General features: G+C 42.7%; 1 protein-coding gene across 3 annotated transcripts in view; it reads right to left on the minus strand.

Annotated features, from left to right (window-relative positions):
* The window catches only part of LOC148010713 (phosphoglucan phosphatase DSP4, chloroplastic-like), a 56,628-nt gene extending 44,090 nt beyond the window's left edge, over positions 1 to 12,538 (minus strand). Inside the window, exons 1-3 of one of the 3 annotated variants that reach the window (XM_087672286.1) lie at positions 12,245 to 12,537; positions 11,088 to 11,148; positions 10,842 to 10,877 (exon numbers count right to left, since the gene is read on the minus strand). In XM_087672286.1, coding sequence (XP_087528412.1) covers positions 10,842 to 10,877; positions 11,088 to 11,148; positions 12,245 to 12,318 — 171 coding nt within the window. In that variant the 5' untranslated portion in view covers positions 12,319 to 12,537. Of the gene's footprint in view, positions 1 to 10,841; positions 10,878 to 11,087; positions 11,149 to 12,244 lie in introns of all 3 variants that reach the window. The other 2 variants (XM_087672285.1, XM_087672284.1) reach the window with 2 other exon arrangements.
* Between the last annotated feature and the right edge of the window lie 449 nt (positions 12,539 to 12,987).

Consider the following 12,987-nt stretch of genomic DNA (forward strand, 5'->3'; position numbering starts at 1 on the left):
TAATTTTTCATTACGTAAGAAATGGCATCTACAGATATAACAGGGACAAAATCACCTTTCAGCTTTACATCAAGTGTAAGTACCTTTCCCTTACGCTCAATAATGACCATTTTTGCATGGGAATCAATCATTGCATGCATACGGTGACACCATGGTATACCAAGCAATACATCACAACTCTCAAGTGGAGCAATGAAGAACTCTTCACTATCCACATATCCTTGTATATACAACCAAAGCTTTCCAATGGGCGGTGCGATGGGCTTTGCATGGCCTTTACATGCCATTCCAACTTCCCCATGGGTCCCATCTCATCCTCTCTAATGCCTAGACGAGTGGCCATGTCAACACAGATGAAGTTGGCTCGTGCACCATTATCAAAGAAAATCAATGCATGTTGATCCCTAATTTTGCCCCATGCTCAGCACAACTTAGTAGTATCATCATTGGGCTGATCACTAACAACATCGGGCACCAATCCCACTGATATTTTGGAATTCTTTCCTTTAGAATCTCCCTAATTTTCCGATTTTTGAGCTTGCTGCCTTTTGGCACAATCCCTTGTAATGTGGCCCTTCTCTTCATAAATAAAACATTTATTTGCAACCATCAATTCCCTACGTTGTGCCAATGTTTTCGAGCCCTTTCTTTGTTGTTTTGGCCACTTTTCACGCTATTTTTCATATCTGCCCCTTTTCTCAGCCTTAAACAACTTTTTATTTGGCTTCTCCCCACTCTCCAGGAAGTCCGAATCCTTCCCATGCAGCAAAGCATCGGTTGTAGCAGCAGTCTCTATGAACTGAGACATGTTAGACACAATGGATTTAATGCAAAAATCCATGATTCCTTTGAGTAGCCCACAAACATATTTTTCCACTTGCTCATGAAGGGGATGGGGCGATAAGAAGTAATAGGCAGCAATGCATCCCAAAACTTCTTATTATATTGCTCCAAATTCTTACATTCCTTAGCATCCAACTTATTCCAGGATATCATAATGTCCACCTCAAAGGTACTTGTCAACTAATTCGATACAAACATTTGCTTGAATTGTACCCACATTGACAATGTTCTACCTTGCATCAAAAGAGTGGACCACCACTGTAATGCATTCCCTTTCAAGAAAGTGGCTACCTTTCGAATCTTCGAGGACTCCGTGAAGTTCCCCTCTGAATAGGCTGCATTAAACTACTAAATGAAAGTGAAAGCTTTCAACCTATTTTGTACACCATTGAAGGACTCAAACTTCACTGCTTTTCCACCCTCATCATAGTCTTTTGCTTCCCCTTTGGGTATCAAGTTGTCATACATTGGTTGCTGTAAAAAGGGTGCATTTGCTGAATTTATATCAAAACCAATGCCAAACGGAGCATTTGCATGACCAACATTCATTTCTTGAGCCCCATAAGCATTCAGGGGTGCAGATGCAATACCAAGCGTGCTACTTTGTGCCCTAGGCATCAAGCCAATACTGCCATACATAGGGTTTTGCATATTTCCAGTCATACCTAAATACATTGGGCCTTGCACACCATGCATTGGTTGTTGCATACCTAGGGATTTGTGCCATACATTCCTGTAAGCAGTCCTTGTCCAACCATAGCATGAAAAATCGTGCTTTGGCCAAAATATCCTAGCTGCCCCATCATATCATGCATGCCCCGCTATCCAAAATCCATTGGATTGGCACTTCCGAGATGGCCTTGCATTTGCATTCCTTGCCTCATAGATACCAAGTGTTTCACTTCATTAACATCTTTGGGATCTTCAAATGAAAGGTTTGGCATTATCTTCGGTGTATATTGCTGTCCCGAAGGTGTAAAAGACATCTTCTTCTTCTTGCCTTTGTTGTCCTTCTTTGGAGCATTCAAAAATTGGGTAAATTGAGGACCCTTTGCCAATTGAGCAAAGAGATTTGCTGTTGTTCTCATCCGATTCTTGAACTGGTCATCGAATTCCTCTTCACTTTGCTCGTCATTAGCCTCCTTAAGCCCCGAAGGTTGTGGATCTTGCCCAACAACAACATTTTCAGCTTGTTGTCTATGGTCTGAGCCTTGTCCAAGGTCAAAGCATTGCATTTCCTTCATTCCTATATGAATGTTCATACTAAGAGGCATCATCACTACTCGAGTATATCTCACTATATGAAAACATATTGCCGTAATTTCTCAGCTAAGAGTAAAAATCAGCACTAGCACAAAGCATGCCATCCTCGTGACGGAACCTGACGGAGCTCAGAGTGAACGCGACGGATAACACACACACACAGTAGAGAGCAACAGAAAGGATAGTGAGCATGACACTTGATGTTTGGTACAATGACTAGTGTACGTCTTTAGGTTTTAGATAGATATATATGAAAGTACAAATGTGCTACCCGTACACATATAAAAGGCACGATGGCTCTTTATTCCCAACAACCTCCCACCTAAAGGCAATGTGCCTTGAGAGGAGAAAAGAATCAGCTAAGTCTAGGTATGTACAAAGCTGAAATACATATACCTATCCAACTCCCATCATCTGTCGGCAATGAGCAAACCACTCTGCTGGAAGACCCTTCATGAGAAGATCTGCAGGATTATCATTCGTATGCACTTTGACAAGCTCAATACTCTTGCTGTCAAGTACATCTCTAATAAAGTGATACTTCACCTGTATGTGCTTCGTCTTTGCATGAAAGACGAGATTCCGTGCTAGCATGATAGCACTCTGACTATCACAATGGAGAACAGGTAACTCTGTAATGCCAAGCTCTCCCACCAGACGTGAAAGCCATAAAGCCTCCTTGCTTGCCATGGCAGCCACATACTCTGCCTCTATAGTAGACAATGCAACACACTTTTGTAGCCTGGAGATCCAAGAGACTGCTCCTCCTGTGAAGGTAAACACATGCCCAGAAGTGGACTTTCTGCAGTCCACATGACCAGCATAGTCTACATCCGTAAAGCCAATGACAAATGCCTTTTGCTTTCCAAAGCAGATGCACAAATTCTTTGTGCTTTTGAGGTATCTCATAATACCTTTCACTGCTTCCCAATGCTTTTTACCAAGGTTTGCCATGTATCTGCTAACCACTCCCATTGTGAGTTTTCCCCAATTGTTTCCCCCCCCCCCCCCTCCATATTGAAACGCTGCAAAACCTTTGAGATATACTCCTGCTAAGATAGATAGAGTCATCCTTTTGATCTATCTCTGAGTATTCGCATGCCAACAATGTGATTTGCATCACCAAGTTTCTTCATGTCAAAGTTGCCATGAAGACTTTGCTTCAGTGAGTCCAAGGCACGAGTATCCCTGCCAGCAATCAGCATGTCATCAACATACAAAACCAAGATAATCAAGCTGCCATCTGCTGCCTTTTTGGTGTACAAGCAATGATCCACTTGACTTCTATGACAACCTTGAGACTGCATAAATGTATCAAACTTATGATACCATTCTCTTGGTGCTTATTTCAGCCCATACAAACTCCTTTTGAGTTTACATATCATCTTCTCTTTTCCTTTTGCCACAAACCCTTCAAGCTGCTACATATATATGTCTTCATGCAAATCACCATGTAAGAATGCAGTCTTTACATCCATCTGTATGAGCTCCATATCTTCACCTACAACCAAAGCCCAAAGAGGTTCTCCATATAGTCATCTTGACTATAGGAGAGAAGATCTCATCAAAGTCAACTCCATGTTCCTACTTGTACCCCTTCGCAACCAATCGTGCTTTGTACTTTGGTGAGGAACCAAAAGTGACCTTCATCTTGTAAACCCATTTGCATGGAAGGGTTTTCTACCCTTTAGGCAATTGCACCGAGTCCCAAATGTCGTTTTTCTCAAGAGAGTCCATCTCTGACAACATGGCTTTATACCATTTCTTGCTGTCCTGTCTGTCCATTGCTTCTTGGAAGCAAGACAGTTCACCAATCTATCAACATGACATAATCAGCCACATTGTTTGCACCAGGAATGAATCTATCAGGTTGTCTAGTAGCCCTAGACGATCTCCGAACCCAATGATCATTGTTTGATGGCTGTTGAGCCTGCAAATTTCCATTTTCAGCTTGCTGTCCTGGAATTTCAGCCAGCAAATCAGCATTAACAGCTTGCTGTCCTAGCTGTTCCTGCACATCTAGTGGCTCATCATTATGGGCAATGGTTGGCTGATCATTTTCAGCATTATTTTCTGCATTTGCAAATTCATTTACAGCAGGTATTTGCTGCTGTACATCGGGCACATTTTGCTGTCCAAAAGGAATTTCTTCCCGAAATACAACCCTACGGACTTCCTCTGTTCTTTCGGGCTGTTTGTGCATGTGATCTTCCTGGAAGATAACATCATTGCTGCGTACTACTTTTCTTTTCTTGGGATCCCATAATCTATACCCCATTTCACCTTCATCACCATATCCTAGGAAAGTACATTTTTAGGACTTTGGCTCAAGTTTGTTGCGTTCTTCGTTCCATATGTGCACAAATGTTTCGCAGCCAAACACTTTCAAGTGTGCATATGAAGGTGGCTTGCCCGACCACACTTCTTGGGGAACTCCCCTCCCCCCCCCCCCCCCCAAAAGACCTATTTGGTTACCGATTAATCAAGTGTACGACTGTCATAACAGCCTCCGCCCAAAAACCATAAGGTAAATCAGCATGTGACAGAATTGTACGGACCTTGTCTTGAATGGTCCGATTCATGCACTCTACAACACCATTTTGGGGTGGATTATGAGGGGCAGTGAGCTCCCTCTTTATCCCTTTGCTGTCACAAAATGCCTGAAAGGCCTTGGACACATATTCCCCACCATTGTCAGAGCGAAGACACTTAAGTGTCTTATCATTCTGATTCTCAACCAATTACAAGAATTTTTGAAACTTGTCAAGCACTTCGTCTTTGCTACGAATAGGATAAACCCATACCTTTCGTGTAGCATCATCAACAAAGATGACAAAGTATTTCCCTAAAGATAACCCTAGCATCTGACATACATCGGAATGTACTAACTCTAGAGAAGAAGATTTCAGTGAAAGAGACTCTTATGAGACATCTGTGCATGTTTACCATAAACACAATGATCACAATGCTCAAAATCAGCATAACGAAAACAAGGCAAGTAACCCAAACTAGAAAGCACTTTCATGCCAGTTTGACTCATGTGTCCCAACTGGCCATGCCACAAAGAAACACTTGGCTGCTCAATCACGGCAACAACATGGTCACCCACACTAGATACATGGAGAGGATACAAGGTATCACTTTTACAACCTCTGGCAATCACTCTAGATCCCTTACAGATCTTCTATTTCCCATCACCAAAGATGGTATGAAATCCATTGTCATCTAGCTGCCCTGTGCTAATAAAGCTCTTCTTAAGCTGAGATATATGCCGTACATGCTAAAGTGTGAAGACAGAACAATGCTGAAACTGCAACTGCACACTGCCAATACCTACAATGTCACATACATAGTTGTCCCCAAGATGGACAACACCATGTCGACCCCCTGTATAGTTAGAAAACCACTCACGATTAGGGTTAACATGAAAAGAAGCACCTGAATCTAGAATCCAAGTATGCATGTCATCATCCGTATCTGTAAGTAAAGCATGTGTACTACTAAAGTGTAAAGAGACAAAGAGTACGTCATTCCCACTATCACTGTCATGAGTGACTACATTCACCTCTTCAATTTTAACATTGCTCTTCTTAGGCTAACTCTCTTTCTTCTCTTCCTTGCCATCATCTTTCTTCTTGCCCTTTCTTTTCTCTTTCTTCCATTTGTAGCAATCACGTTTAAAGTGACCCTTCTTGCCACAATGATGGCATTCAACATCCTTACCACGTGATTTATGGCGTCCCTCGCTATCAGATCTGCCTTTCGGTTGTGATCTGCCCCTAGTATGCAAAGCATTGGAAGACTTACTGGATGCATTGTTTTGCCAATTCATTTCTTCCATGAGTAGAGCACTGTCTACATTAGCATACAAAAGGATCGCATTAGAATTGCTCATAGCAGTCCTACATGTATCCCAACTTCTAGCCGAGTGCAAAGCAAGAACATAGCCTTAAATTCTTCATCAATCATGAACTTCAAGGTGACTAGCTGGCTGAAAATGGAGTTAAACTAACTCAAGTGAGTAGACATTGCCGTACCCTCTTTCATACGCAAATCCATAAGCTTTATCAGCCAATAAACTTTGCTTACAGCACTCTTCTAGGCATACAGTTCTTCCAGTAGAGTCTAAATAGCATAGGCAGAATCCAAACCTTCAATGTTAAACGGCAAGGCATTAGAAATCGATAGCTCGATGGTTGAGCGTGTGAGCTCATTTAACTCATCCCAGTCTTCCTATTCCAAATTGCGGGCTTTGCCCCTTTGGTCTTAATGGGCCTTGCCTGCTTTTTCTGCAACACGATACTATAACACTGTTTTTGCTAAACTGCCAAGTTATGTGCTCCTTCAAGCTTCTTAATGTGCATGAGATGACTGCTGTCACTGCTGCCAGCCATGATTTTCAGCCCAAATGTGACCAAAAAATTCAGCAAATGCAAACCCAAACTGTCACACAAGTGACCCAGGTACAAACAAGTACCAACCAGCAATAAATAACCACAATGCAGAAATTTCAGATCTTCAAATAAATTTTCAGAAGCACTAAACTTTGTGCTACAGCACTCCACAACTGATTACAGCTATTCCAAGGACAAATACATCACATTACATGAGAAGTCCCAAATTTTAGCTGCAATTTCTGTTGTACATGCACCCATGGGCACAAAATTGGACACGCACGGTCAAAAGCCCCAAAATTTTTGTGCTCAAAGCATCAACCATACATCTGCATTGTCTCTGACATGTATAGAATAGGCCAATTTTGCCAAAATAGAGCAATTTCAGCAAAACCCCCAAATTTTTCCAAGTGCTAGATGTCCAAATTGCATGGAATTAAACCCGCATGTACATAAAATGACCAAATAGCGTACAAATATCGCCCAAACAGCAAAAGCCCCGAATTGCACGGGATCCAATGTGCATCAATGTCGAGAATTGGGTAAATTTCAGCCCAATTCTTGCATGTACATGAAAAGCCCCAAATGTCGGAGACAAAATGTCACAAATTCTTGCAATTTCTGAGACAAATATCACTGTTGTGTCTTGCTCACATCAAATCTGGACAAATCCCCAAATTTCTCGGGTCTGGTGTGCACAAATTTCAGTGAAATTGAAAAAGTTTCACTAAGATGTGAAAAGCCCCAAAATTCACGGGCAAATTTGCAGAGATTTATGATCTGTGCTTATGCATGTGAACACCCGGAAGAGAAGGAATAAAAACTGAAATTTTCAAATTTATTAAAAAGGGCCATTGACCTACCCATCTGGCTCCCGTCAGCCCTGACCTTGTCGACTTGGCCTTTGTCAATCCTCTCGCCCACCACACACACCTTCGTCAATCCGTCCAGCCCCATTTGCCAGTCGTGCAACCCATCAGTCACGTGGCCTCCGTATCCTGTCACCCGCCACTTGGCCTTCGTCAGTCCTCTCGACTATCGCGCTACGTGCAAGTCTCGTCCAGTTGACCACCATCTGGCCATTGTCTAATGCCTGCCTGCACTACCTGTTAGCCACCCGGGCCTGACTACTATCGCTGCCCATAACTAGTGCTTGAGCACCAACTGTGGTTGTCGACTGCAGTTGACGACTACTGTCTACGACTATCAATGTTGCGGCTACCTGCGTGAACCATCAGCTCTAATACCAGTTTGACGAAGCCTGACGGAGCTGAGTGTGAACGCGATGGATAACACACACAGAGAGTAGAGAGCCGTAGAAAGGAGAGTGAGCACAATACTTGATGTTCGGTACAATGATTAGTATACCTCTTTAGGTTTTAGATAGATATATATAAAAGTACCAATGTGCTATGGGTGTGTTCACACCCGTGCACATATAAAAGGCACGATGGCCCTTTATTCCCAACACCTCGTGCCATGGGGGGAGGGGGGTCAAATCCAAGTCTTCCCCATATCTAACTTCAATATGTTTGCTTTAATCACATGGTTCAGCTCTGATCAGCTTAGGTCAAGTGTAGGGCAATCCAAGCTATAGTCGGGAGGGTAGTCTCTCAATCTGCAGCCCATGTAAACTCATCCATGACTCATCTAAGCATACCAACAATGTTTGTCACCATTTATTGCTAGCTATCTAGAAGAGGCCACGGCTAGCTATGGGTATCTATCTTAGGGGAGCTCCCGTAGTCTATGTATGAAAGTCACTGCCTCCAAGGTCTCAACCACCATGGGTGATGCTCCCAACTCAGCTCTGATAATCTCATGTGGGGTCAAGCTCTTCACTCATATCATACGTGAGATCATCATAACCAATGGTCTTTCCATATGCTCCCACCCTTCATAGTATTCCTTCTCTAGTCCATCTTGGTCTCCCAAAGGCTTGTGAGAGTGCGCTGCGGAAGAGGAAATACGAACACGGAGGGAGAGAGAGAGAGAAAGCAGAAAATAAGGAAGAGAAATCTGCACTGACTGAAATGAATGCTGAATACACTGAAATGGACTGATCAGTCCCTGCACGCAGCCCGAAGCATCAGTGAGGGCACCAGATCAGGCTGATGATGATGGCAGCACCACCACGGGGGAGAAGGAGTGTCAGAATCTGCAAGAAGACAAGTGATCAAGTGGGGAGGGGGGCTGCCAATAAATAGGCAACGGACAAACCCTAACCCTAACCCTAAAATGGGCGCAAACCCTAAAAGTGCCCTAAAATGGGCGCCCCATAACAATGACCAAAAAAGTGGCCGGGCAGCCAGTGGCTGCCCACTAAAAGAGGCCAAAAAGAAATACACAACCTAAGACAGCCAGTCGAGAGTGACTAGCCTCCCCCATCATAACACATGACAGACATGTCAGGGCTCCTAATGTCCTCGTCTGACTCAGACTGAGGCTCACAGGCAGGAGATGACAAGGCATGACAAGCATGACTGCTAACAAGGCTGTCTCCTCATGTGGAAGAGACTCCAACCCCAAATAGCCTCCCCATATAGGGGTGTGGATGTACCAAGGTGTCAAAAAGCCACAATTTGGTGCGTGGTTCATGAAATTGTATGGGAGCACATTGCCTCTCCAATGCATGTAAGGCTGCATATGCTTTTGCCAAATGAGCCTCTCATGTCTCTCCCCGAGAGAACTGTGGTCCCTTCAATGTGACCCCCAAATAAACATACGGCCTGACCATCTCCATTGGCTCTCCATCAAAAGTAAATTGGTGCTCTTGTCACCCAAGCAACTGAAGTGTTAAATACCATAACTTTATTTTTCCCAAGGTTCACCTTAAGGTCTCTATCTTTGCAAAAAGCTGTGTGTGCATCCAAGTGTCTATTTACTCCCTTAGGTGAGTTAGATATAAGTACAATATCGTGCATCTGAGAGAGAGAGAGAGAGAGAGAGTGAGAGAGAGAGTGATATGGGGAAAGAAATCATGTGCCAATTTATTGTGACCGGCATTCAAACAGTTTCTACCAATGACATAGCCAATAGCCCTGACCACACACAGACAGCAGAGAGTGAACAGGCAACTTATTGGCAACAGGCCAGCAGCAAGACAGATTAGACCTGATAGTTCAGTTGCTTTAGGGACTGCCAGGAACTATAAAAGGCCCACATTCCAAGATTTCCAGCATCACCTCCTCTGGCCCCTAACCTCCTAGAATCAATTATCATGCTGCCTTGTCATCATTGAATTACAGCATGATCCTGCCTTCTGCATTGTGTTCTCACCATCCTTTGAACACATTCATTTGCTCAAGATCTCAGGTGCACATTGTACTTTGCAGTAATTTGAGAATTTCATTTATTTGCAGCATTGTATACCTTTCTGTGGGATCGATGCTCAGCTGCACACACACTCACAATGAACAGCGAACAGCAGGAAAGAGAGAGTGCTGGAATGTAATGTCTACTAATGTGAGAATGATGGGATGAAAGTACAACCCTAAGGTACTCCAGGTGTACAAGATCTCTAGCATTCAACAAAGTAAATAGTTGTTCATGGGGAGGAGGCCTTGGGTTGGAATGCCACCCAGAACACAGACCATTAAAACTTCCTGCTGTAAAATCACATACTTCATGACATCCCTTCCTGACATTGTCTGCCTGTCCAAAACCCTTCGTATATCAATAGTGCTTCATGTGGCCCAAAGAGGAACTTCGCGAGAAACAGTCTCATCTTATGATCTACACCAAGCTTCTGTTGGTGGAGAAGGATACTCCAATACAACCATCTCTACCTCATCAAGCATCTCTGGCTATGGCTCACCCAGGACTTCCCTTGGTAGTCATTCAACTTAGGGCTTCAAACCAATACACACCAAATACCTCATGCATTGTAAAACTAAGCAAAAGAAGAAGCTTCATGGGGACATCAGGTTTGACAATAGGGCCAAACCTCAAAACTGTTGACTCTGTGTATTTGTGAGCCAATTGCTTTTACCTTTGCTCTCCCTTTGTAGATGATCTCTCCCCTATGCTTATTAACCTGCCCAGTGTAACTTGAACGTTTCAACCTATCCTTCACAAACTTCAGCGATTCCACCTAAAACTCACTGATCCTGTTGGCTTGGGAAACTGTAGACCCTGTCTGGGTCAAGAGGGACTCAAAATAGATTCTACGGTGGTGTTTATTCCTTTATGAACTCCAACAAATATGAAGCAAGACATCTGATACTCAAAAGTTGTCAGGACAATCCTAGTACAAAACCAGCATTAGAAAAGATTGGGAGCAGATGCTCAAGTTCTATATTTTAAAGCAATGGACAGGCTGAAGAACAAAAGATGCATTACCTGTTGAAATGGCTTTTTCTGAACTACCCAAGTTGCCTGAACATCCCACAAAAGAATAAGCTGTAACTTGTTAGGATTTTCTTCATGTGTGCAGCAATAAAATCCAGCAATAGCTTGTTAGCACAAACATATTTATTAGATCCAAGTTGCCTAAATATCCAACGAAACAGTAAGAAGTAACTCGTTAGCATCCTCTTAATGTGTGCAAGAATTAAAAAGAGCAGTTGTCATTGACTCAGCACACACCTGTTCAGTGGAAGGGACCCAATGCAGTCCTCGTGAAAAAACTGACTTGTTCAAACTAGACCTGAAGTAGCATACTTGAAGACTTAGGACTTCACAAATCTTGTCTTGCTTGAGAATGAACACTTTGCAATTGAGACCAAAATTATGCTGAAACTTATACTGATTATTGCATGGCATTGAGCAACTAAGTCCAAATGTTGTGCTGCTAGCAACAAACAAATAACCCAACACAATGACCAGCCTCATCAAAGAGATGGCTGACTACAGCTGCATGCTGTCTTAAATTAGGAGAAGACTCATGAATCAAATAATGGCCGATTTTTGGTCTTTCAGTCTAGCGAATGGAATCACATGGGAAACACTGTGCCTTGTAAAGAGTGCTACAACCATGTTGCTGTGGTAACCACTGCTTCTACATGCATTGATTTCATTTTCAAGACATTCAACATTTTTGGAAGGGTAGCTAGAGAGTGATTTTGAATGCTGCAGCTAAAACTCATAAGACCTGAAGTTGGTAAGGTAGCAGACAAGATTCAAGAATGCCGACAATGCCCGCTTTGCAGTTGTCCTCTATTAAAGGTGGTGGTATAAACCTGAGCGTGCAGTTAAATGGGCAGTCAAGAAGGTACCACCATGAGCATGAAAATTTCATTGGTTCCGTGGCAGTACTTTGAACAGCAGTGGACTGGACAAAGTTTCAACCAAGCTGTAATGTATCCGTAGACAATTGGATATTGCATAGTTTATATGGTTGGAGCTAAGAAGTTGGAACATATTGGGCTGCATTGAGAAGTCAACTGAGATAATATTTTGAACACCAGATATAATTAACAATCCACCTTTGTCTCAACAACCCTCTCTTAGATCATCCAACTCTGCAAAGGACCATTTCATACTTCTTCTTGGGAAAAAGCTGTGAAAGCAATTGCTTGAGAAAGATTGTAGATATATCTAAGTGCAGATTAACATTATCTTTTGGGTGAGCTTCTTGCAATGTTAACTGTTTTTTGGAACCCATGAATAACAGAGTACAGTAAAAAATTTGAGCTTCTTGCAATGTTAAAACTGGTTTTTGGAACCCATGAAAAACAGAAGTACAGTAAAAACTGAAAGAGAGAAACCGATAACAATAAGAGAAAGAAGGAGAGAGAGACTACCTCAGGAAGCTGACCGACAATGGAACGCTGCTACTTTCGACGAGGGAAGACGAGAGCTGATGGAAGGCCACCATGTTTCAACTTTCAGTCTCCGTCTTCCTCAGATTGGATCTCTCTCTCTCTCTCTCTCTCTCTCTCTCTCTCTCTCGTCAAGATGGACTTCCACTTCCACCTCGCGAGTGTGTATCAGGCGTTGCCACATGGCGCGCCCTCATTCGCAAGCTGGCTGGCTACATGGCACAGTCTCATTGGATCTCATGCTTTTTTACGGTTCTGCGGGACGATCCGTTCGTTGCCACGTACAGAGTGTCACTTGTCCAAACTCAGGATTTTTTCTTCTCGAATGTTGTCCTTTTTGTGGCGGACCCAATTACCCCAATCGTTTCCTGTTACGTCTCCTTTTGATTTAATATAAGGGTGAAGGCCCAACAAAGTGATATCTAGTACTTTCCCATAAGAGCTTTTTCTTCCAAATTATTTATATTAATTTTTTTATTTCATCTTATCTTATCTTACTACTATATTATTTTGGTTGTCACTTCGAGAGGCTTCGAACCTCCGAAGGACTTCTCGAATTTACCTTTCTTGATCAAATCTCTTTTTTTTTAATTAAAACCCCCTCCCCTTTCTCTCACTTGTAATATCTCTCTTTTTTTCGCCTCCCTTTTTTTATTAAATTCCCTTCCTCCCCCTTCTCTCTCTTATTACTATATTATTTTGGTTGTAGGTTCTAGAAACTCTTA

The sequence above is a fragment of the Lygodium microphyllum genome, chromosome 29, assembly GCF_053477565.2.
Source record: "Lygodium microphyllum isolate KBCC chromosome 29, Lygodium_microphyllum_v1.1.10, whole genome shotgun sequence".
NCBI lineage: Eukaryota > Viridiplantae > Streptophyta > Polypodiopsida > Schizaeales > Lygodiaceae > Lygodium > Lygodium microphyllum.